Source organism: Papio anubis, chromosome 5 (assembly GCF_008728515.1).
Source record: "Papio anubis isolate 15944 chromosome 5, Panubis1.0, whole genome shotgun sequence".
NCBI lineage: Eukaryota > Metazoa > Chordata > Mammalia > Primates > Cercopithecidae > Papio > Papio anubis.
Window position 1 is genome coordinate 169,973,431 of NC_044980.1, and position 21,138 is coordinate 169,994,568.

The 21,138-nt window shown below is 45.7% G+C and overlaps 2 protein-coding genes across 23 annotated transcripts in view; one reads left to right on the forward strand and one right to left on the reverse strand.

The window, feature by feature from the left end:
* Positions 1-17,622, forward strand: part of NSD1 (nuclear receptor binding SET domain protein 1) — a 174,034-nt gene extending 156,412 nt beyond the window's left edge. For 16 of the 20 annotated variants that reach the window (XM_021939986.2, XM_021939996.2, XM_021939987.2 and 13 more), the window contains 6 exons: positions 7-123; positions 1,323-1,464; positions 5,729-5,835; positions 8,903-9,107; positions 11,061-11,096; positions 11,236-17,622. In XM_021939986.2, coding sequence (XP_021795678.2) covers positions 7-123; positions 1,323-1,464; positions 5,729-5,835; positions 8,903-9,107; positions 11,061-11,096; positions 11,236-12,863 — 2,235 coding nt within the window. In that variant the 3' untranslated portion in view covers positions 12,864-17,622. The remainder of the gene's footprint in view (positions 1-6; positions 124-1,322; positions 1,465-5,728; positions 5,836-8,902; positions 9,108-11,060; positions 11,097-11,235) is intronic. The other 4 variants (XM_021940002.2, XM_021939991.2, XM_021940001.2 and 1 more) reach the window with 1 other exon arrangement.
* Positions 17,623-18,840: 1,218 nt separating this feature from the next.
* On the reverse strand, positions 18,841-21,125 carry RAB24 (RAB24, member RAS oncogene family). Of its 3 annotated transcripts, none has more exons than XM_009209636.2 (9): positions 20,789-21,117; positions 20,550-20,698; positions 20,387-20,455; positions 20,147-20,225; positions 19,970-20,037; positions 19,790-19,889; positions 19,520-19,570; positions 19,317-19,379; positions 18,841-19,199 (listed from the first exon to the last, which is right to left on the reverse strand). In XM_009209636.2, the coding sequence occupies exons 2-9, from the start codon at positions 20,664-20,666 to the stop codon at positions 19,135-19,137; spliced, it is 612 nt and encodes a 203-aa protein (XP_009207900.1). In that variant the 5' UTR covers positions 20,667-20,698; positions 20,789-21,117; the 3' UTR covers positions 18,841-19,134. The 3 variants fall into 3 exon arrangements, with proteins under 3 accessions (XP_009207900.1, XP_009207899.1, XP_003900634.1); XM_009209635.2 differs by having other exon boundaries at positions 20,785-21,117; XM_003900585.3 differs by having other exon boundaries at positions 20,550-21,125.
* Between the last annotated feature and the right edge of the window lie 13 nt (positions 21,126-21,138).

Below are 21,138 nucleotides of genomic sequence, written 5' to 3' on the forward strand. Positions count from 1 at the left end.
TTCTAGGGTGAATTTGTGAATGAGTATGTGGGTGAGCTTATAGATGAAGAAGAATGCAGAGCTCGAATTCGCTATGCTCAAGAACACGATATCACTAATTTCTATATGCTCACCCTAGACAAAGTAAGTAATGGGAAGTGCTGTTTTCACTGTTACAAGATTGTAAAATTTGTGTTGTCCCAGCCATAGTATTTGTAGGCATGTAACACAGTTCCCAAGGCAGGATCTTCTCCCATACCCACTGGGATTGCTGGATTGGGGTTCTGGAGTAGGTAAGAGTGCTCATTTTCTGGGTATTCATGGCCAGAGGCAATACAGCTGTTTTTAGCATTGTTTTTGAACAACTTAATGAAAATCGGAGCTTATATCTTTGAGTATTCTACAGGATTACAAGTTTGAACTCAGAAAAGTACATAATTCTTTTTTATTTTATTTTACAGATTGAGAAAATTATTTGTTAAATATTTAACTATTTCACTGATAAGAACATGTACTTTTTTTTTTATTCTTTTGAGACAGAGTCTCGTTCTGTCACCCAAACTGGAGTACAGTGGCGTGATCTCGGCTCACTGCAACCTCTGCCTCCTGAGTTCAAGCGATTCTCATGCCTCATCCTCCCAAGTAGTTGGGACTACAGGCACCCACCACCCCGCCTGGCTACTTTTTTTATTTTTAGTAGAGACAGAGTTTCACTGTGTTGGCCAGGCTGGTCTCAAGCTCCTGACCTCACGTGATCCACCTGCCTCGGCCTCCCAAAGTGCTGGGATTACAGGCATGAGCCACCGCACCTGGCCTTAGTTTTTATAATAAAACCCTTTCTTGGTATTTACCTTTGTAAACATTTCTAATTGTGCGCTTAGGATTTGTGAGATCCTCACCTCCAGATATTCTGACCTTACTTTGGAATTGGAACTCTGCATTAGTATTTAAATCTTCTTAGGTGATTTCTAATGTGCATCTGGATTGAAACTACCTAAATAGAAAGTGGAACAAGCTGCTGTTTGTAGGGCAGTGGTCCTCAAACTTCAGTATAGTCAGAAACCTCTGGCGGCCTTGTTATATATAACACAGAATGCTACGCCCCAGAGTCTCTGCTTTAGTGTATTTGAAGCACAACCCAAGAATTTGAATGTCTAACAAATTGCCGAATGGTAACGGTGCTGGTCCAGAGATCACACTTTGAGAACCAAAGGTCTTTGAGATCTTTTCTCTGAGAGGTTCAATCTTTACAAATAGGAACTCCAGCTTATTAGAATAGTCAAATTTTAATCCGTAGCAGAGGTCTCAGGAAGTCTGATGTGTAGCTTCTTTTGGAATTCTAGGACCGAATCATTGATGCTGGTCCCAAAGGAAACTATGCTCGGTTCATGAATCATTGCTGCCAGCCCAACTGTGAAACACAGAAGTGGTCTGTGAACGGAGATACCCGTGTAGGCCTTTTTGCGCTAAGTGACATTAAAGCAGGTAAGAATCATTTCAGGATTCTGCAGCTGACATCTGAATTTCAGGGCTTTTGTTTTTTACAAACAGCTTCCTCAGATTATAATTTTAAACATTTTTATGTGTACCATTCTCTGGAATTAAGTTCATTTACATTTTTATGCAACCATCACCACCATCCATCTCCAGAACTCTTTTCATCTTCCCCTGCTAAAACTTTATACTCACTAAACACTAAGTCCCCATTCTTTTTCTTCACAGCCCCTGGCAACTGCCGTTCTACTTTCTGTCTCTGAATTTGACTACTATATGTACTTCATATAAATGGACAATATTTGTCCTCTTGTGACCAGCTCATTTCATTCATTCATTGATTCATTTTTATTGTTTAGGGGACAGAGCCTTGCTCTGTTGCCCAGGCTGCAGTAGTACAATGGCACCATCACAGTTCACTGCAGCCTCGAACTGGGCTCAAGCAATCTTGCTGCCTCAACCTCCTGCGTAGCTAGGACTGTAGGCACATGTCCCCGTTCCCAGTTTTATTTTTATTTTTTTTGGTGGAGACAGAGTCTCGCTATGTTGCCACGGCTGGTCTGGAAATCCTGGGCTCAAGTGATCTTCCTGCCTCAGCCTCCCAAAGTGCTGGGATTACAGGCATGAGCAACCTTGCTTGGCTTGGCTCATTTCATTTAGCACAATGTCTTCAGAACATGGATGGTTTTAATGGGACAAATTTTGACATTCATATGAACTTACCACTAATAGATTTGCTTTAGAAACTACTAGCTCTTCAGTCTCCTTTCTCACCTTTCCTTTCACAGTTGCTCTTCTACTTTATAAACCAAAGATTAATCTCTCACTCTTCCATATCTTATGGTTTATGGACCCAAGGCTATTTTAAAAATAAGCCACTGGGTGTGGTGGTATATGCTTGTAGTCTCAGTTATTCAGGAGGCTGAGGCCAGAAATCGCTTGAGTTCAGGAGTTTGAGAAGCAGCCTGGGTAGTATAGTGAAACCTCTGACTCTTAAAAACACACACGCAAAACGACAAAAAACCCTCAACCTCTAGGATGTCAAAGAACAGGACCTTTGGAGAATTTAGTCTGCTCTAGTCAAAGTGGGCTACACCTGGCGTAGCTTGTCTCTACTATACGGGGTAGCGAGATGGTTGTAACCAGGACAAATAGTAAGAAGTTTATTTGAATCGAAAGTAAATCTGGTATGGCTGTAGTGATCCCTTGCACAGTCAAAGTTGATGTGGTCAGGTAGTTTTCCATCAAGATTAAAGGATCTATAATGCTGATAGCTTCAAGGTTTTGAGTACAATGTATTTTGTGTGTGTTTGTTTTTTGAGACAGTCTCGCTCTGTTGCCCAGGCTGGAGTGCAGTGGCATGATCTCGGCTCACTGAGACCTCCACCTCCTGGGTTCAAGCAGTTCTCCTTCCTCAGCCTCTTAAGTAGCTGGGATTACAGGCATCCACCACCATGCCCGGCTATTTTTTGGTATTTTTTAGTAGAGACTCCTGACCTCAAGTGATCCGCCCACCTCAGCCTCCCAAAGTGTTAGAATTACAGGCGTGAACCACCGCGCCCAGCCTGTGTTTTAAATTTAATCTATGGGACTTCTCACACTCAGTGTATTTTTTTCTCTACAATTTAAATGTGTTGCCCAGGAGTCTTTTAGACTTTTTAGGTTGTGACAATTTTTAGATTTTAAAATTTGAGCCACTAGTTATTTTCCCCCGTTTTGCGTTTGTTTCTCGTAATGTTTTACATGATGACACCAAGGACACTTGAGCATCACTGTGCACTGCACTCTGCTTATTTGAGATTGGTTTTTAGTTGCTGATTTATTTCAAATTTTTGGAATGGGTGGCTTCAGAGTATATTGTTTAGATTTCTTCTTTGTAACCGGAGTAATTCAGTAAATGATATGGAATACCAGATACAATTCTAAGCGTATTATTTCATTTAAGCCTTGCAAAAGTGCTGTAAAGTAGGTGGTATTATACCTATGTTACTTTTATCCTTGGATGTCACACCTCTCTCATTCTTTTCTCCCTTTTTCTCTCTAATCACCCCAGGGGTGGAGAGTTTCCTCTATATTAAATCAATATAAATGTCATTCCTGTATAATAAATCAGTCACGATTTAGTTCTACTATGTCTGCTGAGTGCTGATAGTCCCATTCTTCTACTTAGAACCTGCAGTTCATATCCATGGGAATGCCCTCCTCTGCCATGTCTAGCCGCAAATTTCTCTTCTTTTTTTCCTGTGTTCATCAGCTCAGGTAGCTTGGTGTTGAAATTCTCAGACTTTGTTCCTCTCCTCACTTGGCTTTCAGTCTGCATAGGTTCAGGATGGGGAAAATGAGACAGGATGTGCTAAGTGACAGGCAGAGTGCCTGTTGGAGCTGAGGCCTTCATTCGACTTCCTGGGCCCTTCACATACCTGCAACTTACTGTCTCCCATGTGTTGTCCCATCCTTACTCTTATTTATCTCTTCTCTCATGTCCTTTGCCATGCTCAGTAACTGAAGATCCATCAAGGATTGCTGCATATTGGACTCTTTTCTAGAATGGTATCACTGTTTTACTTTATGAGCACTATACTTTCCGATTTAATTTAGCCTCTCTGTGATTATGCTTACATAGTATATGTCAGTGAGCAGCAAGTTACGGCAGGTATCCTGCTTTCTTTTATCTATGTATAAGGTAGAGCTGTATTATAAGCACGTCGTATCTAAAAAAATTTAGTTATCTATTCATAAATCTTTTATTAAGAGAAAACAGTGTGGGGCTGGGCACAGTGGCTAACGCCTATAATCCCAACACTTTGGGAAGCCGAGGTGGGAGGATCACTTTAGATCAGGAGTTTGAGACCAGCGTGGCCAACATGGTGAAACTCCATCTCTACTAAAAATACAAAAACTAGCCAGGCGTGGTGGCAGGCGCCTGTAATCCCAGCTACTCAGGAGGCTGAGGCAGGAGAATAGCTTGAACCCAAGAGGCAGAGGCTGCAGTGAGCCGGGATCTCACCACTGCACTCCAGCCTGGGCAACAGAGCGAGACTCCGTCTCAAAAAAAAAAAAAAAAAAAAGAAAAAGAAAAAAGGGGAAAAAAAAAACAGCATGAATTGAACCACCAAAGATTTAATCCAGTTAAGTTCAGTCATGAGGTGGGAAACATGACCCTCCTGTTACATTGGTCAGTCTCACTCAGTTCCTGCACGCTCCTTGTGGCATGAGCCTCTCATCAGACCATGAATAATTCTGCTATTCCTACAGCACAACCCCTAAGTTAGCTGCTTGGTATTTTGAATATACTTGAATAAAGAAATAATGAAAATAATGATTTCATTTAACATTAGATGAAAAACTATGTATATCAGTCTCACTGATAAAAGGCATGTCAGTCTGCAAAGGGAAATCTTAAGAGTTGACAATTTTTAATATGAATGGCGGTTACTTTATACATTAACTGTAAACTGTTACCCCTGTGATAGGCAACCTCTTTACATATTTATATAAAATTCTTAGATTTGGTAGGCCTCTCATAACTGGCTTTTAGTTACGGGCTTTGAGTTTGAATGTTTATTTTATTTTCTCTCACAATTTTGATGTAATGGACTTTGACAGAAAGAAGACAGTTTGTCTGTTAATTTGAGTACCTTTTTTTAAAGTTTACAAATTAACTGCTATGTGCATTATGCCATATTGTCTCAATAAGCTTGTTAGAGTTCTCCATTTTAAAATGGGCTGCTCAGGGTTCAGATCACCCTGCTAAGGCTGTGACATAACTGGATCTACAATCAGTCTGTAATCTACAGATTTCTAGTGTTATTCTGTACTGAGATGCCTCTGCAGAGTGCTGCCAGGTAACATGTGTTCACCTGAGAACAGATAAACAAGTTTTCCTCATACTTTTATTCCCAGGGCCTGACACATTGATAAGTTGTTTTTTGTTTGTTTTGGTAATGAATTAACATATTTTGAATCTGAATGGTTAATAAACAAATGAAAAACAACTTGAGGTAATTAACACCTCTGTAGGAAGAGTTATCTTAAATATTACTTGTTAAGTTATTTAAGTTTTCTCTATTAAATTGTATGAGCTGATTATTAATAAGATTAGAATTTATTAAAATATAGGATTAGAGCTAAATCCTTTTTAAAAATTATTTTTAAAATTAATCTGTTCTCTTGGGAGTTGGTATCTTTTGTAATTAATACAGAAATAATGTAATTAAAACCACAGATATTAATATTTTCACGGTCTCTTATGCAGGCACTGAACTTACCTTCAACTACAACCTAGAATGTCTTGGGAATGGAAAGACTGTTTGCAAATGTGGAGCCCCGAACTGCAGTGGCTTCTTGGGTGTAAGGCCAAAGGTACCACCCTTCCAGACTTCTGCTTTGGGATTAGTGGTGCGGTCCTCCCTCCCTAACAGTGTTAGGGCAGTCTTCATTTTAAGAAGAAATTTCCTTTAAATTAATGACATTGAACCAGGCATGGTGGCTCATGCCTGTAATCCTAGTACTTTGGGAGGCCGAGGTGGGCGGATCACCTGAGGTCAGGAGTTCGAGACCAGCCTGGCCAACATGGTGAAACCCCATCTCTACTAAGAATAGAAAAATTAGCTGGGCCGTGGTCGCATGTGCCTGTAGTCCCAGCTACTCAGGAGGCTGAGGCAGGAGAATCCCTTGAACCCAGGAGGCAGAGATTGCAGTGATCTATCACACCACTGCAAGACTCCTTCTCAAAAAAAAAAAATAATAATAATTAATGACATTGAATAGGTGTTGATAGGGCCACTTGCAATTCACTAAGCATTCAGCTGATCAATTCAATTACATAAGAGGTTTTTGGGGATGTTGTTGAAGTGTTTTGCGCCATCTGACTTTAATTGGTGATACTTTTCTAACTAATAATGCTGTGAAATAGGACCTTATAAAGAAGGTTAGTTACCTCCCTCGTCTTGATCTCACATCTCCTAATAAGCCACATGGACTCGGTTTATCTGTGTCTGTCCCTGTCTTTCTCTCACTTTTTCTCTTTCTGAAGATACCAAAAAATCTGCAGAAATGTAGTGTAACATCATAGATAAAAGTAGCACTCTTAATCTCACCATTATAACAAAGTATAAGCATTGTTGTGTCTTCCTGTTTTTTTACTGTGTACTTTCTGAATAATTGAATTCTATTCTAATTCTGTAACTGTTAAGTATCATTTCCATGTCTGTAGTCTCCTTTTCTTATTTATTTATTTATTTATTTTTATTTTTATTTTTTTTTTGAGACGGAGTCTCGCTCTATCGCCCAGGCTGGAGTGCAGTGGCATGATCTCGGCTCACTGCAAGCTCTACCTCCCGGGTTCACGCCATTCTCCTGCCTCAGCCTCCCGAGTAGCTGGGACTACAGGGGCCCGCCACCACTCCTGGCTAATTTTTTGTATTTTTAGTAGAGACAGGGTTTCACCGTGTTAGCCAGGTTGGTCTCGATCTCCTAAACTCGTGATCTGCTCACCTCAGCCTCCCAAAGTGCTGGGATTACAGGCATGAGCCACCATGCCCGGCCCTCATATTTTTTTTTTTTTTTAAGTCCTTGCTGATCATTTTTAGTGACTGTCTTAATTTTTTTATATAATGGATGGACATACTAGATGAACATCTGGATGCTTCAAGATTCCTCTATCATAAGTAATAGCATCATGAAAATAGAGGTTTAATTTTGATGGCAAATAAACTATGTAGTGACTTCAATTGAGTATGTTCCATATGCCTTTTTGATTGTGAAGCTCAGCATTAAAAACTGAAAAATGCAAATTAACATAGAAGCCTTACCAGTAAGAAAAGAGTAAATAATTTTTTTTTTGAGACGGAGTCTCACTCTGTTGCCCAGGCTGAAGTGCAATGGCGTGATCTCAGCTCACTGTAACCTCCACCTCCCAGGTTCAAGTGATTCTCCTGCCTCAGCCTCCCGAGTAGCTGGGATTACAGGTGCCTGCTACCACACCTGGCTAATTGTTTGTATTTTTAGTGGAGACGGGGTTTCACCATGTTGGCCAGGCTGGTCTCAAACTCCTGACCTCAGGTGATACACCTGCCTCGGCCTCCCAAAGTACTGGGATTACAGGCGTGAGCCACTGCGGCCGGCCAGAAAAGAGTAAATAATTTTGATCAATAGTGTGAAAATGAAGAGCACTCAATGATCGTTTTCAAATCTTGTTAAATAAGGAGAATCACCTCTATATTATATTGGGTTTTATTTTGATTTTGTTTAGTTTTGTTGGTTTAACGTTATTGTTCCTTGAGATGTTTGTTAACTTGTTTCCTATAAGTTAAAACAGTAACTGAGTTTAATCCGTACTTAGTGGTGTTAAGTGTACTGCAGATGTCAGTTTCTGCGTCCTCGATGTCTGCATAGGATAGCATTTCACAGGAGTCAGTGAGAGGTAGATGCTAGAGCAGAAACTGAGAAATGAGAGATCACTGTGTGCTTTTAGTGTAGACACTGGTCTGTCAGAATAGGATGGACCTCCATTAAGCCTTACAGATTGGTCCTAGATGTTTCTGGGTTAAAATGAAGATTGTGATAAGAAGATTTGGTGACCAAGGGTGGGCTGCAGGGAACAAAGAGAGGACATCTGCTGGCTCTTCCGGGGTCTGTCTTAGGAGTAGTGCACATGAAGCTAATTTGACTTGATGCATAGTCTTGTTGTCGGCAGGGACCATGAATTAACTTTTTTGTGTCTTAACACATTGCTCATAGTAAGTTCAGTTATGCTTTGTTGAATGAACGAGAAATAGGCATGTTTACACACACACAGAAGTCTTCTTTAGTTTTGGAAGTAGACAAATATAAAAGTGAAACTTTGGCCAGGTGTGGTGGCTCACACCTGTAATCCTAGCACTTTAGGAGGCCAAAGCGGACGGGTCATGAGGTCAGGAGTTCGAGACCAGCCTGACCAACATGCTGAAACCCAGTCTCTACTAAAAATACAAAAATTAGCCAGGCGTGGCAGCGGGCGCCTGTAATCTCAGCTACTCAGGAGGCTGAGGCAGGAGAATTGCTTGAACCTAGCAGGCGGAGGTTGCAGTGAGCCGAGATCACGCCATTGCACTCCAGCCTAGGCAACAGACCAAGACTCCGTCTCGAAAAATAAAATAATTAGTTAATAAAACTTATAAAAGGCATGACATTTAACACCAGCCTTATGTATCAGCAAAAACACAACGATTTTTGTCTTCTGTTTTGTTCAGGTGGCAGGAGTAGTTGATACAAAAGTGGTAATTATTGCTACGTATCTGTGATGTACCAGGTACCTTTCCTGCATTTTATCTTCATGACAATCGCTTTTCCCAGAGAAGAGAATGAGGCTCAGAGAGGATAGTTAACCTGGTTAAGATTGGTACTAATGTGTTGACAGAATGCTGACTGTTCAATATCTGACCTGTAGAATCAACCCATTGCCACGGAAGAAAAGTCAAAGAAATTCAAGAAGAAGCAACAGGGGAAGCGCAGGACCCAGGGTGAAATCACAAAGGAGCGGGAAGATGAGTGTTTTAGTTGTGGTGATGCCGGCCAGCTCGTCTCCTGCAAGAAGCCAGGCTGCCCAAAAGTTTACCATGCAGACTGTCTCAATCTGACTAAGCGACCAGCAGGTTGGTGCCAAAATCCATTCTCTCCATCATACTCAGGGTCTCATGCCATGTGCATCAGCCTTGAAGAAAGTGCCATTTGGTCTTCCCTTGCATAATTTTGAGGGCTATGGTCTATTTTCTCATTCTGGAAATAATGAAAACTGTGGGGAAAAGAAAGAGATCAGCCTGTTACTGTGTCTATATAGAAAGAAGTAGACATAAGAGACTCCATTTTGTTCTGTATTTGAGATGCTGTTAATTGCACTCAAACAAGGCTAGGTAGGGTCATGATTAACAGCATCTCAAATACAGAACAAAATGGAGTCTCTTATGTCTACTTCTTTCTATATAGACACAGTAACAGGCCGATCTCTTCTTTTCCCCTGTCAGTCTTACTGCCACAAGCAATTTCCCTCCCTAAAAATGATCCTATTGTCCCAAGAATTCTTTATCTTAAGATGGCAAAGATAATTATCAATAAATACTGAGGGAACTCAGAGACCGTGCCGGCTGGGTCCTCTGTGGGTGCTGAGCCGGTCCCTCACCCCGCTTATACTTTGTCTCTGTGTCTTATTTCTTTTTCTCAAGTCTCTGCCTCCACCTAACGGCACCACAGGTGTGGAGGGGCAGGCCACCCCTTCAGAAAACAAAGGCTTAGAATTCTTAGTTATGAAGAATGGAACAGCAATGCACTTGATGTGTTTCAAGTCCTTTAGTTACATTTATGTTATTTCATCCCCCTAGCAACCCATAATGGTTGGTTTTCTTCCATAGTGCATGTGAAGAAACAGAATTAGGATAGGTGAAGTGACATTTCACACATAGATCCAGGAGCTGGATTGAGAGCTGGGTTTTTTACTCCAAGACTATTCAATCATGTTGCCTTTCTAGAGAAAGAAAGATTGACATATTAAAGCCTTTAGGTGGTTCTAGTCACTGAGAGATGGATTGCCACCATTTTAGCACTTTCTACCTTGCTCCCCTACGCCTAGTGTGGTCTCCCCCCATGCAGAGTAGACTGTTTTCCTCTAAAGGAGATGTGATTATATCAGTTAATACATGAGAAAGCTGCTCAGGTGGATGTGGTACCCAGGAAATTTGTAGTTGAAGAAATTGAGAACCTTTGAGTAGTGATTTAGGGTTAGAGGATTTTAGGGATTTGGATATGCCATCTATTTTAATGGACAAAAAAAGAGAAACCAGTAGGGAGCTGTTCCAGGGTGAGGAGATTATACATTACTAGTGACCTGCTTCCAAGAATTGCAGAAGGTTAAGAACTTTGGGGTATAAGTAAAAGGAATTTGTCTCCAAATTGGCTTTCCTTCAGTGTATATTGGACAGAGTCATGAAGTAAAAGAAACTGAGATAGAATGAGGGCAAGGCCATCACATTGACCTGTCAGTGCCAGGAAGTAGAATTGTTTCAGAATCAACTGCTCAGGGTCGTCACTGGCACAGGCTGTGATCGAGCCAGTCTTGCCTATGTGCCAGGAGTGGGAGCTGGTGTAGTTGATTTGAAGGTGGAAACACTGTCCCTGGTCCAAGACTCAGGTTTCATGAAATGTGGGGAGGCAGATAAAAGCTTAGGTCAGCTTTGGGTCTTTTCTACTGATTCCATGTAAACAACATATAATCTGCTGTGCTGGTCTCAAGACTTAGAACAAAGGTAAATCTTCCATTTTTCCTAATTTTATATCTTTTCTATTACTGTTAATAAGCAAATAAGCAGGAATCTAAATAGCCAGGATGTTTCTCTTTGAGTTGCTTATTTCAAAGCTGTATAGTACAAATGGAGATTGCAAAAATATGAAAGTAGTATCTTAAGTTTCATGTAAAAGAAACTTTATGTTGTCCCTGCCCCCCACCTCCTTGCTGGAAATAGTCATAGAAATACCGATTTACTCCTCTGCTTGTATATTTAGTTGATAGTAGTTGCTATTTGATAATTCGCTGTTACTTTATGTATTCTGTGCAGAAAAAGAAGCTGGAATTCTGGGGCAAGAGGTGGCTGGTGAGTGGCATAAGCTCTCTGAACCAGGGGCAGTGTGAAGGAAGGTCATCATCCACATGTTCGGACTGTAGCATAGCCATGGCCCATGTGATATATATCTCTTTTTTCCTAAACTTTTGTTTTACTTCTGTGTTTTCAGGGAAATGGGAATGTCCGTGGCATCAGTGTGACATCTGTGGGAAGGAAGCAGCCTCCTTCTGTGAGATGTGCCCCAGCTCCTTTTGTAAGCAGCATCGAGAAGGGATGCTTTTCATTTCCAAACTGGATGGGCGTCTGTCTTGTACTGAACATGACCCCTGTGGGCCCAATCCTCTGGAACCTGGGGAGATCCGTGAGTATGTGCCTCCCCCAGTACCGCTGCCTCCAGGGCCAAGCACTCACCTGGCAGAGCAATCAACAGGAATGGCTGCTCAGGCACCCAAAATGTCAGATAAACCTCCTGCTGACACCAACCAGACGCTGTCGCTCTCCAAAAAAGCTCTGGCAGGGACTTGTCAGAGGCCACTGCTACCTGAAAGACCTCTTGAGAGAACTGACTCCAGGTCCCAACCTTTAGATAAGGTCAGAGACGTTGCTGGGTCAGGGACCAAATCCCAATCCTTGGTTTGCAGCCAGAGGCCACTGGACAGGCAACCAGCAGTGGCAGGACCAAGACCCCAGCTAAGCGACAAACCCTCTCCAGTGACCAGCCCAAGCTCCTCACCCTCAGTCAGGTCCCAACCACTGGAAAGACCTCTGGGGACGGCTGACCCAAGGCTGGATAAATCCATAGGTGCTGCCAGCCCAAGGCCCCAGTCACTGGAGAAAACCCCAGTTCCCACTGGCCTGAGACTTCCGCCGCCAGACAGACTGCTCATTACCAGCAGTCCCAAACCCCAGACTTCAGACAGGCCCCCTGACAAACCCCATGCCTCTTTGTCCCAGAGACTCCCGCCTCCTGAGAAAGTACTGTCAGCTGTGGTCCAGACCCTTGTAGCTAAAGAAAAAGCACTGAGGCCTGTGGACCAGAATACTCAGTCAAAAAATAGAGCTGCTTTGGTGATGGATCTCATAGACCTAACTCCTCGCCAGAAGGAGCGGGCAGCTTCACCTCATGAGGTCACACCACAGGCTGATGAGAAGATGCCAGTGTTGGAGTCGAGTTCATGGCCTGCCAGCAAAGGTCTGGGGCATATGCCGAGAGCTGTTGAGAAAGGCAGTGTGTCAGATCCTCTTCAGACATCTGGGAAAGTAGCAGCCCATTCAGAGGACCCCTGGCAAGCTGTTAAATCATTCACCCAGGCCAGACTTCTTTCTCAGCCTCCTGCCAAGGCTTTTTTATATGAGCCAACAACTCAGGCCTCAGGAAGAGCTCCTGCAGGGACTGAGCAGACCCCAGGGCCTCTTAGCCAAGTCCCGGGCCTGGTGAAGCAGGCGAAGCAGATGGTCGGAGGCCAGCAACTACCTGCACTTGCCGCCAGGAGTGGGCAGTCCTTTAGGTCTCTCGGGAAGGCCCCAGCCTCCCTCCCCACTGAAGAAAAGAAGTTGGTAACCACAGAGCAAAGTCCCTGGGCCCTGGGAAAAGCCTCCTCACGGGCAGGGCTCTGGCCCATAGTGGCTGGACAGACACTGGCACAGTCTTGCTGGTCTCCTGGGAGCACACAGACATTGGCACAGACTTGCTGGTCTCTTGGAAGAGGGCAAGACCCCAAACCAGAGCAAAATACACTTCCAGCTCTTAACCAGGCTCCTTCCACTCACAAGTGTGCAGAATCAGAACAGAAGTAATACCAATCAATGTCACATGAACAAACAAGATGCCCCCAGGGTACCATTTGGGGAGGGGAAATCTTTTCTTTCTTTCTCCCTTTAAGAAAAACCAGATCTGCCCCCAACACTTTCCCACTGTTATTCTTTCCTCATATCCCAACACTCAGAACTCTTGTGACATTAGCCAGTGGGGGCTTATGGTTGTGTGAACCATGTTTGAAAATCCAGTGGGCCCCAACCAAGGAGACAGACAGACTTGGGTCTCTTTCCCCCAACTTTTCCACATGGTCATCGTGAAATAAAAAGTCCACTCTGGAGTCAAGTATGGAATTCAATTCCGCTGGTCAGGTTGGAAGGTATAGGGGCTCTCAAAGCGATTTCCCCAACCAGACAGAGCCCCCACTGAGGGGCTAGGAACCCTTGGGAGAAAATGGTGTTCTTTCAAATCAGTGGCGATTTCCTGAGCATTCACGTGTTCTAGGCCGGGTGCTAGTCACTGATGAGAGATACAGAGGTAAATCAGGCCTCATCCCTGTGAGCCTGGATTCCAAGGCTTTCAGGAACCTTTGACCGGGAAGTAACAGGAAGTGCTGAGGGGCTTTGGAGTTTTAGACTCAGTTTGAAATGTCCTTTGTGGCACCAGAAGTGGTTATGTTGAGGAAGTGTCTCTTGGCTGGGATGTGCATGGGTGCGTGTGCAAGCACGCACACTCACAGAGGTCTCCTCTATAGATGGAAGGGTGCTGCATTGAGGCCAAGCGAGGCTGTTGGCTGGGGTAGCCGCTGCTGCGTTTGTCTGGGCTGTGCAGAGTCTGAAGATCACTCCTTGGAGGAGCAGGTGGTCGGGGGGAGTTGGGCTCTGTGCGAATGTAGATTTCCAGCAGTGGAAGAAGGCATTTGGCAAGCTTCTCTTTCTTTGCTTTTGTTTCTACCTATTTTTCTCTTTGTACATGAATCCACCCCATCCCTATTTCCCTAAAACACTCAGGTGCTTTCAGATTTCAGAGCCTCGGGCAGTGGACATAGGGAATCTCTGGCAAGCTCTGAGCTAGACACACCAGCTTCAGGAAGAGTACCAGCTCCTGATGGGAAACTTCTTTTCCCCGATCCTTTTCCCTCCTGAGTGGAGGGAGTCCTCTTCTTCGCCTCCCTGAGAATTGCTGTGCTCTGTATGAAGAGCACCTGCCTGCTGACTTAGCTCAAAGGCAAGCCAGAACCCTTCCCTGAAGACTGGTGAGAGGTGATGTTTAGAGCAACGTCCAGGCTAAGAGATGACTCCTAATAACTGCTGATTATCTGTTACTGCTGCCCTGAGCTGGGGCCCAAGGGCTGGGAAATCTGTTGGTGCTACCCTGCCCTACCATTCACCCAGCTCACAGACTGCCAACAGTAAGTACTGTTTGGCTAGTTTCCTCCCACTTACCTACCCCTCCTTTGTCCTTAGACCAACATGTTTACCTCTCTGCTTTGCCAACTTAGCCAGCAGGCCATCCCCTGGCCCTAACGTCTCCTGGCCATTATCTCTTAGTTATGGCTCTCACGTTCTCAACAGGATTCCGTATTTGGTCCCAATTTCCTCAAGTTCTTATTGAGGTTACTCCCATCAATTCCACAGTGGGAACAATAGTTATTATAGAAGCATTTGCGCTTTATCTAAAGATTAAAAACAGAATCTGCTTTTATTTCCCAAAGTCTGTCTCTGAGGTTGAGACACTTGAACTCAGGCAGAGGGACGAGGCTGGGCAGGGCTGTCCTGAGTTTAGGGGCCTATCCCTGCATTTCACTGAGACCTCGGAATCTCCTCTGTGAATTCCACCTGCCTAGTTCTCCCCTTTCATCCTCTCTCTCTTCCCACATCATCAAAGAGGAAAAGCTCTTTGTTCAAAAGGAAGAGAAAACGTAAAGCATCTTATTTTCTTTTAAAAGAATTTTAAACCATGAAAAAGATATTTTTAAAGAAATTCACCCAGAACATTAAAGTTCATTATATTAAGTATTTATCATGTGTGAGAATAATAAGTATATAACTGCAGCTAGTAGGTCCCTTTCCCTAATCTTTTAGGTCATATGAGTAGGGTTTGCTTGGTGCCAGTCCTGTGCCCTTTTCTCTCCAGTCATCTGTAGTTGTGATCAGAAAAAGATATCTGCACTGCACTGTCAGAGTCTCCTTTCACTATGTTGTGTGTTAAATTACCGTAGCTCTTTGTTTCATGAAATAAACTGTGAATTTGGGGTGGGGCGGGGGGGAGGGCGTGCAGGCCATGTAAAAATTTTCAGTGGAGAAGTTTGATCCTCAAGTAGCTTCTCTAAAGTAGGCTTTGGTAGGTAATCAACTTGACAGCAGTCTAGATGTCTCACAGGACAGGAGGGAGTAAGGGAAAGGGGCCATGATTGGCTGCTTTGTGGTTTTGTTTCGGTTCTTTCCATTCTCCGCCATTCACTGGAGGCTTCATTCCAGACCTGCCTGGGAAAACAGCTTCTGAGCCATTTTGGGGAGCAGTTCTTCATCTGAATGGATGGACATCTGGGCTTCCTTCAAGGGCCATTGAATGGAAACTGGAAAACCATTGGAAACTAGAAATTTGATCTATTGGACCCACCAATGGCAGCATCTGATACTAGATTGTTAAAATCATGAAAGCAGTCACTATCCAATTAGAAGCAGAGTCAGAACAACTGTTAGGAAATGTGACTCTTGGATGAAGGTGGGGAGGGAGTGGCCTTGCCAGCCCTGTGGGACGTCTCCTGAAACTTGTAATAAGACCCCTTTTCCAAGGGGATGTGAATTGGAGTGAAAAGGAAATCTTTCATCTTAGAAAACTTCTGGTCCTTATGCAGGATGGTATTTGGGTATGTGCTTGGAAATTGAGATCTCAAGAGTGTTTGCCTTGGAGCCAGCTCCCCAGGAAGCCTTTTCCAGGGACAAGGCAAAGGTTGAAATGCTCCATAGGTAGCTAGAAAGCCAATACATTTCCTAGCCCTGCTAAGTCAGAAAAAGATTATGAAAAATGTTGAAATTTACATTCAAAGCCTCATTTGCTTCTCTTGCTGGAGCCAACCCAGTCTAATAGCTAAATAGCTGTCATTGATACAGACACATCCTCATTTTTAAACGTCTGCTTTACCCTGTTACTGAGTTTGAGATGACTTAAATCACTGTGTTGACCGTCTTCTGAACCAAATCTTTAGCATTGATGAAAATAGTTATTTTATTCTTTACATTCTTCACCCCACACTATGGTCAGGGCATGAAACATCCTGTTGATCCTTCCCAGGCTCGGCACTGTCTGCTCACTGGAGCTGGACTCCCAGGTTGTAATTCTAATGTTGCCTCCTGAGAACAGAATGGCAGAAGGTTTGGTCCTTGCAGCTTCCCCCATAGGGAGTAATGAGGACAGTGTGAAACTTGGATAGGTTTTACCCTTAGTTCCTATAAGGCAGATTTTCCTAAGGTTTTAAAAATGATACTGTCATCCTCTTGGGGTTTGTCAGCCAGGTTAGAGGAGCCCAGTGTCCCAGCCTCTCTGAGATCATGGCAGAGAAGGAGCTGCCTCCAGCCCCTTTTTTGCTGAGTCTCATTTGAGCGGTTCCATGTGTAGACATTCCAGGTCACTGCTTGGTAGCTGCTGTGGGAGGCTGTCATTGGCTATGACCAGTTAGTTCTCAGCTGAGCTTCCTAGGGCCAGTGCAACAGGGCCAGAGGCTGCTATAGTGTAAATTGAAATAAGAATAGACCATTGTTTTGTACACACACAAAAAACGTAATGATGGTGCTAATTTCACGGTATAAATAAGCACTGCCAAGGGTTGAGGGACTGGCAGCTCAAGAAACCCGGGTTCCTGTTTGGGAGGAGATTTTATGTAGAAAAGTTGCTTTGAGGCTTTGTTAAAAGTGGGGAGAAGGAAGATCCTCAGTGAAGCCTGCACCCAACCCTGGAGTGGCCCAGTGCAATCCAGAGGTGGAAGAGATCCTGTATCCAGGTGAAGGTGGCCATTGAGTTTCTCAGGGCTGGGGCCACCTTGTCCATAGCCTCCGTCCACACTGCCTGGAGCAGGTTAGAGAGCTCTGGTTGTTGGGTCTTCCTCAGCTCCCTTCTGCCCCTCTCTACCTCTTCCACTCACGGAAGCACCTCTACTGCTTATGAAGATTAAGGGTAATACTTTCTAAGGAAGTGGAAATAATTAAACTAGAAATCCACAACCTCGGAAGAAGTGTTTCGAGTTTAACATGCGCTGTTTCTGCTTATGTGGTTCCTTCTCTAGAGCTGCTTTCCCATGACCTTCAAAACACCAGGTTATTGTGGGGCTTCAGGTGTAAGGTCCTGGAAGTTAAGCAAAGTTTTGTGGACAAGAGATGGGCACAGAGAGTAGAAGCAGAAATAAATGGTTCTAGTGTTTTCAACTTCCAGGGTTGGGGCAGGCCAGAGCAAGGCGGTCTCATCGAGGTGGGTGCTACCTGTGTGTGTGTAGATCAGTGTGCTGAAGGTGGGGAGGGCAGCACACAGCAGCTCATGGCAGAGCCGCCTCCTAGGTCTTGGCAAAGAGGCAAGCTGATAGACATCTATCTATATTGTTAAGAAAGGGGTTGGGGGGATCAGCCAAGGTCCATCATTGTTTTTTTGCCCCCCCCCCCCCCGCCCCCATAGATTGTCAGCTGTAAGTGAAACTCCTAGTGAAAAAGAGGGGAGCCCTGTGTTAGGAGTCCCCATAAACATGTACTGTAATTCTTTGTATATAGAAAAAAATTTACTGTAAAGTAAAGTTTAACTTTACTCATATATGGCCCTTGCCCTGTGTTTTGTTTTATTGGCTGTGGGGAGTTGTAGTCTAACAGGAGGGAGGATTGTTTGGGGTGAGAGCAGAAGCCAGCCCGAGATAGTACCCGGTGCAGTGGGGGCAGGGATACTGTGGAGCTAAGCCCTACCTATGCACGCCATGGGAGTAGTGTGTTTCCTCCCAGCAGCCACAGGGCTGCCCAAGCCTCTTTCTCTCCTGTTGGGAGTGGCTGGTGTCAGTTTCAGTCTGCCTCCACAGGAAGCCCCATCACTCATGAAGGAAGGGCAGTTTGAGGAATTGGTTTTTAAAAAGGAAGTGGAACCAAAGCACTTTCTGAGTGAGTCTGTCCATGTTGGCTAAGTTATACAGTCTTCCAAGGCAGTTGTTGGCCACTGCAGAGGACTCGGCCCAGGCCTAAATAAAGGCAGGAAAGCAGAGGCAGAGGATAAACTATAAGGCAAAGCCCCTGGCCTGGGGCCACACCCTCCATACCGGAAAGGGCTGCAATAAATTTCCTTCTGGTTGAATAGCAAGTGTCAGCCCTGTTTACAATAACACCTGATTCCTCAGAAATATCTGGATCTTCAAGGCTTAAGACTGGGGAAAACTTGGAGTTTGCTTCCCTTTGTGACCTAGTCCTGAACTTCCTGCCCTTTCAGCAAGAAGTGCTTGGGAAGATTGGGAAAAACATTTAGTACTAGAATTACTCTTCACTTCACAATGCTTGGGCTGCACAGGAGTCACCTTATTTTACAGATGAGAAACTCAAGGTGAGAGTTTAAGTCTAAATTAGCAGCTGAATTGGAACCAAATCTGGGTCCATTAGACCTTTCTGGCTTACAGAACTTAGAACTTTCCTACCGTTAAACCACACTGTAGGATGTCACTGGGAAGTTCAGAACCTGAGTCACAGGTCTGACATAGGGTCCCAAACATGACAGATGCAGTAGAGCCAGTCAGACCAACCTGTCTGAAGTAGGAATGCTTGACCCTTTTATTTTGAAGCAACTCATGCACTCTTTTCAGCACTCAGAAGGAATTGTGAGCTTTGTACTACCCCAGCCCCAGTATCTCAGTAACCCTGGGGAGAAAAGTCTTGTTTTCCAAAGGAAAATGAGAGTTGGGAGGAGCCTTAACATAAGCAGTGAGGCCAGCCAGGTGGCCCCAGAAAGAACTAGGTGTCTTGACACCCAATCCACACAGCAGGGAAAGGGGCTGGGTGTGATTCACAGTGCATTCATTTTATTTACAGATCAGAAGCCACTTAAATAATCTGCAGACACAAGTGCTGTCCAGGGCAGAAGCCTGGGGTCCAAATCAGCCCTTATCCCTCCTCATGCCCACAGTCAGCCCAATGCTGTCTCCGTTCTATGGGCCAGCACAGGCAGGCGCCACCTCTGCTGACAGGAGGACCTGGGGTAGCTCAGACATTTGACTACCCAAGCCCAGAAAGGAGCTGGGTCCAGCCCTTCTGGGGAATTCCTTTAATTCCCCCAGGCCAGGTGAGTGCTGACTCAGTGATGACAACAGCTGTAGAAGTAGGGGTTTGGCTTCTGGCCCAGATCCACGCCCTTGTCCTCTGTCAAAGAGAGAGGTGGCAGCTCAGCACCATTCTGTTGGGATCAGGTAACTCAGGAAAGGGGCAAGATGCTGTGGGCCTAGAGTAAGTCTCCATAAAGGCTGGGGAAGCACACACCTGTCATCACCTGGAAGGCAGCCACACTGACGTAATCCTCTGCCACTTTCTGGAAGAGCTCGTCTGGCAGGAAAAATGATGATCAGTGAGGGCCCAATGCCAGTAGCCCTGGGATCTCCCAGTGACCCAGCCCTCTGTGCCCTATTCAGCTTCCTCTGGTGCCCCTGTGTGTTCCTGCTGTGAGGCCCCAGCACAGCACTCACCCACACTCTGGCCTGTCTTGCTGGATGTTTCAAAGAGCTGAGCTTTGATATCTGTAAAGAAAAGTGACTAAAGCCTCATACCTGAGAATTAGATAAACAGACAAAAGGGAGGGCTAGCAGTTCAGGCAGTCTCCTGGACCCCACAGTTCAAGGAGGCCAGAAAGACCTCCTAGAGCACCTTGCCCTGGCAGCCAAGGCAGTCCCTATTTTCTGTGATCCACCCAGACAGCCACACACTCCCACCCCCCCAAAGGGCTGAGGAGCAGCTACTGTCTGCATAGTCCTGGACGTCATGGAAGTCCACACGTCGACGCCTCCGGTCTTCTTCCAGCAGGTCACTCTTGGTGCCACAAAGGTAGATTTGGCAGCCCTGAGACAGAAGACAAGGGTCACCCCCACAGACCAACAGAACCCCAGCCCCTAGTCTTCTAGTGAGGTCTGTTCACCTACCTCCTCTAGGCTGCGCAGTTCCTTCACCCAGAACTTTGCTCGCTCAAAGCTGCTGCTGTCTGTGAGGTCTTGGTGTGCGGCATGCAGGAGACACAACCAACTGGTCAAGGGCTGTTCTCTGGCTAGCCTGGCACCCATCTCTTCTTGTGGGACAGGCCAGAACCCCCCCGCCCTTACCATAGCAAACGATGGCAGCCTTGGCACCCCGATAGTAGATTCTACTCATGGCCTCATAGCGCTCAGAGCCTGCTGTGTCCTAAAGAGTAAGGCTTGAGTCAAACTTAAGGCCATGTTCTCCAGAACCCGCTATTTCAGATAAGGAAACGGGTCTATGAGGCCACAAATCAACCAGTAATAGGAAGGACCTACACCTCCTCAGGGATGAGTCTCCCAAGAATAGATGCCCAGGGGACTTACCCAAATACCTAATGTCACAGTCCGGTCTCCGACCGACATCACCTTGGCCACGAAGGCGGCCCCGATGGTCTGCAACGAGAGGGAAGAGATCCGAGCCATAGGTGCAGATTACCGCCCCCCCACCCCTCCGCCCACCGTGCCGGGCCCCTCCGGATGCACTTACGTTCTGATAGGGCCCCACCAGAAAGCGGTCGTGCACGTAGCGCTCCACCAGGCTTGTCTTGCCCACGTACTCCTTGCCCAGCATCACCACCTTGACGTCCACGCGCTGCCCGCTCATGCTCCCGGGGCCGCTTCAGCCACGTCAGGGTCCTGAGCGGGGACGGGAGGCAAACCCCGATCTCCGCTCGGCCCAGGCAGCGCCCAAGCCTCCGACCCCGACCCCAAACGGCGCCAACCTACGACTCGAGACAGCGCGTCGAGCTCGAGCTCTGGCCGTGGCCTTGCACTTCGGCAGCGCCCCGTGTGCCCCCGCTGTTCGGCTCCGGGCGCCGATTATCTTTCGAAGACCCCAAACCCCGGGGCGGCCTGGGAGCGCGCGGGACAGCGTCCTCAACAGCGCAGCACGCCGCCGTGCAGCTCGCTACTCCGTCATTCGCTCGCCTGCCCGGCTTAAGCTCCGTTCTGGCTGGGAATCCCAACCGAATCCGGGGTCTCCTGCAACCCGGCTCCTACCCGCAGCGCCGCGACTCCCGCGGGAGGGGGCGAGAGGGCGAGGGGGCGGGGCCGCAAGGTCACGTGGCGCGGGCGCC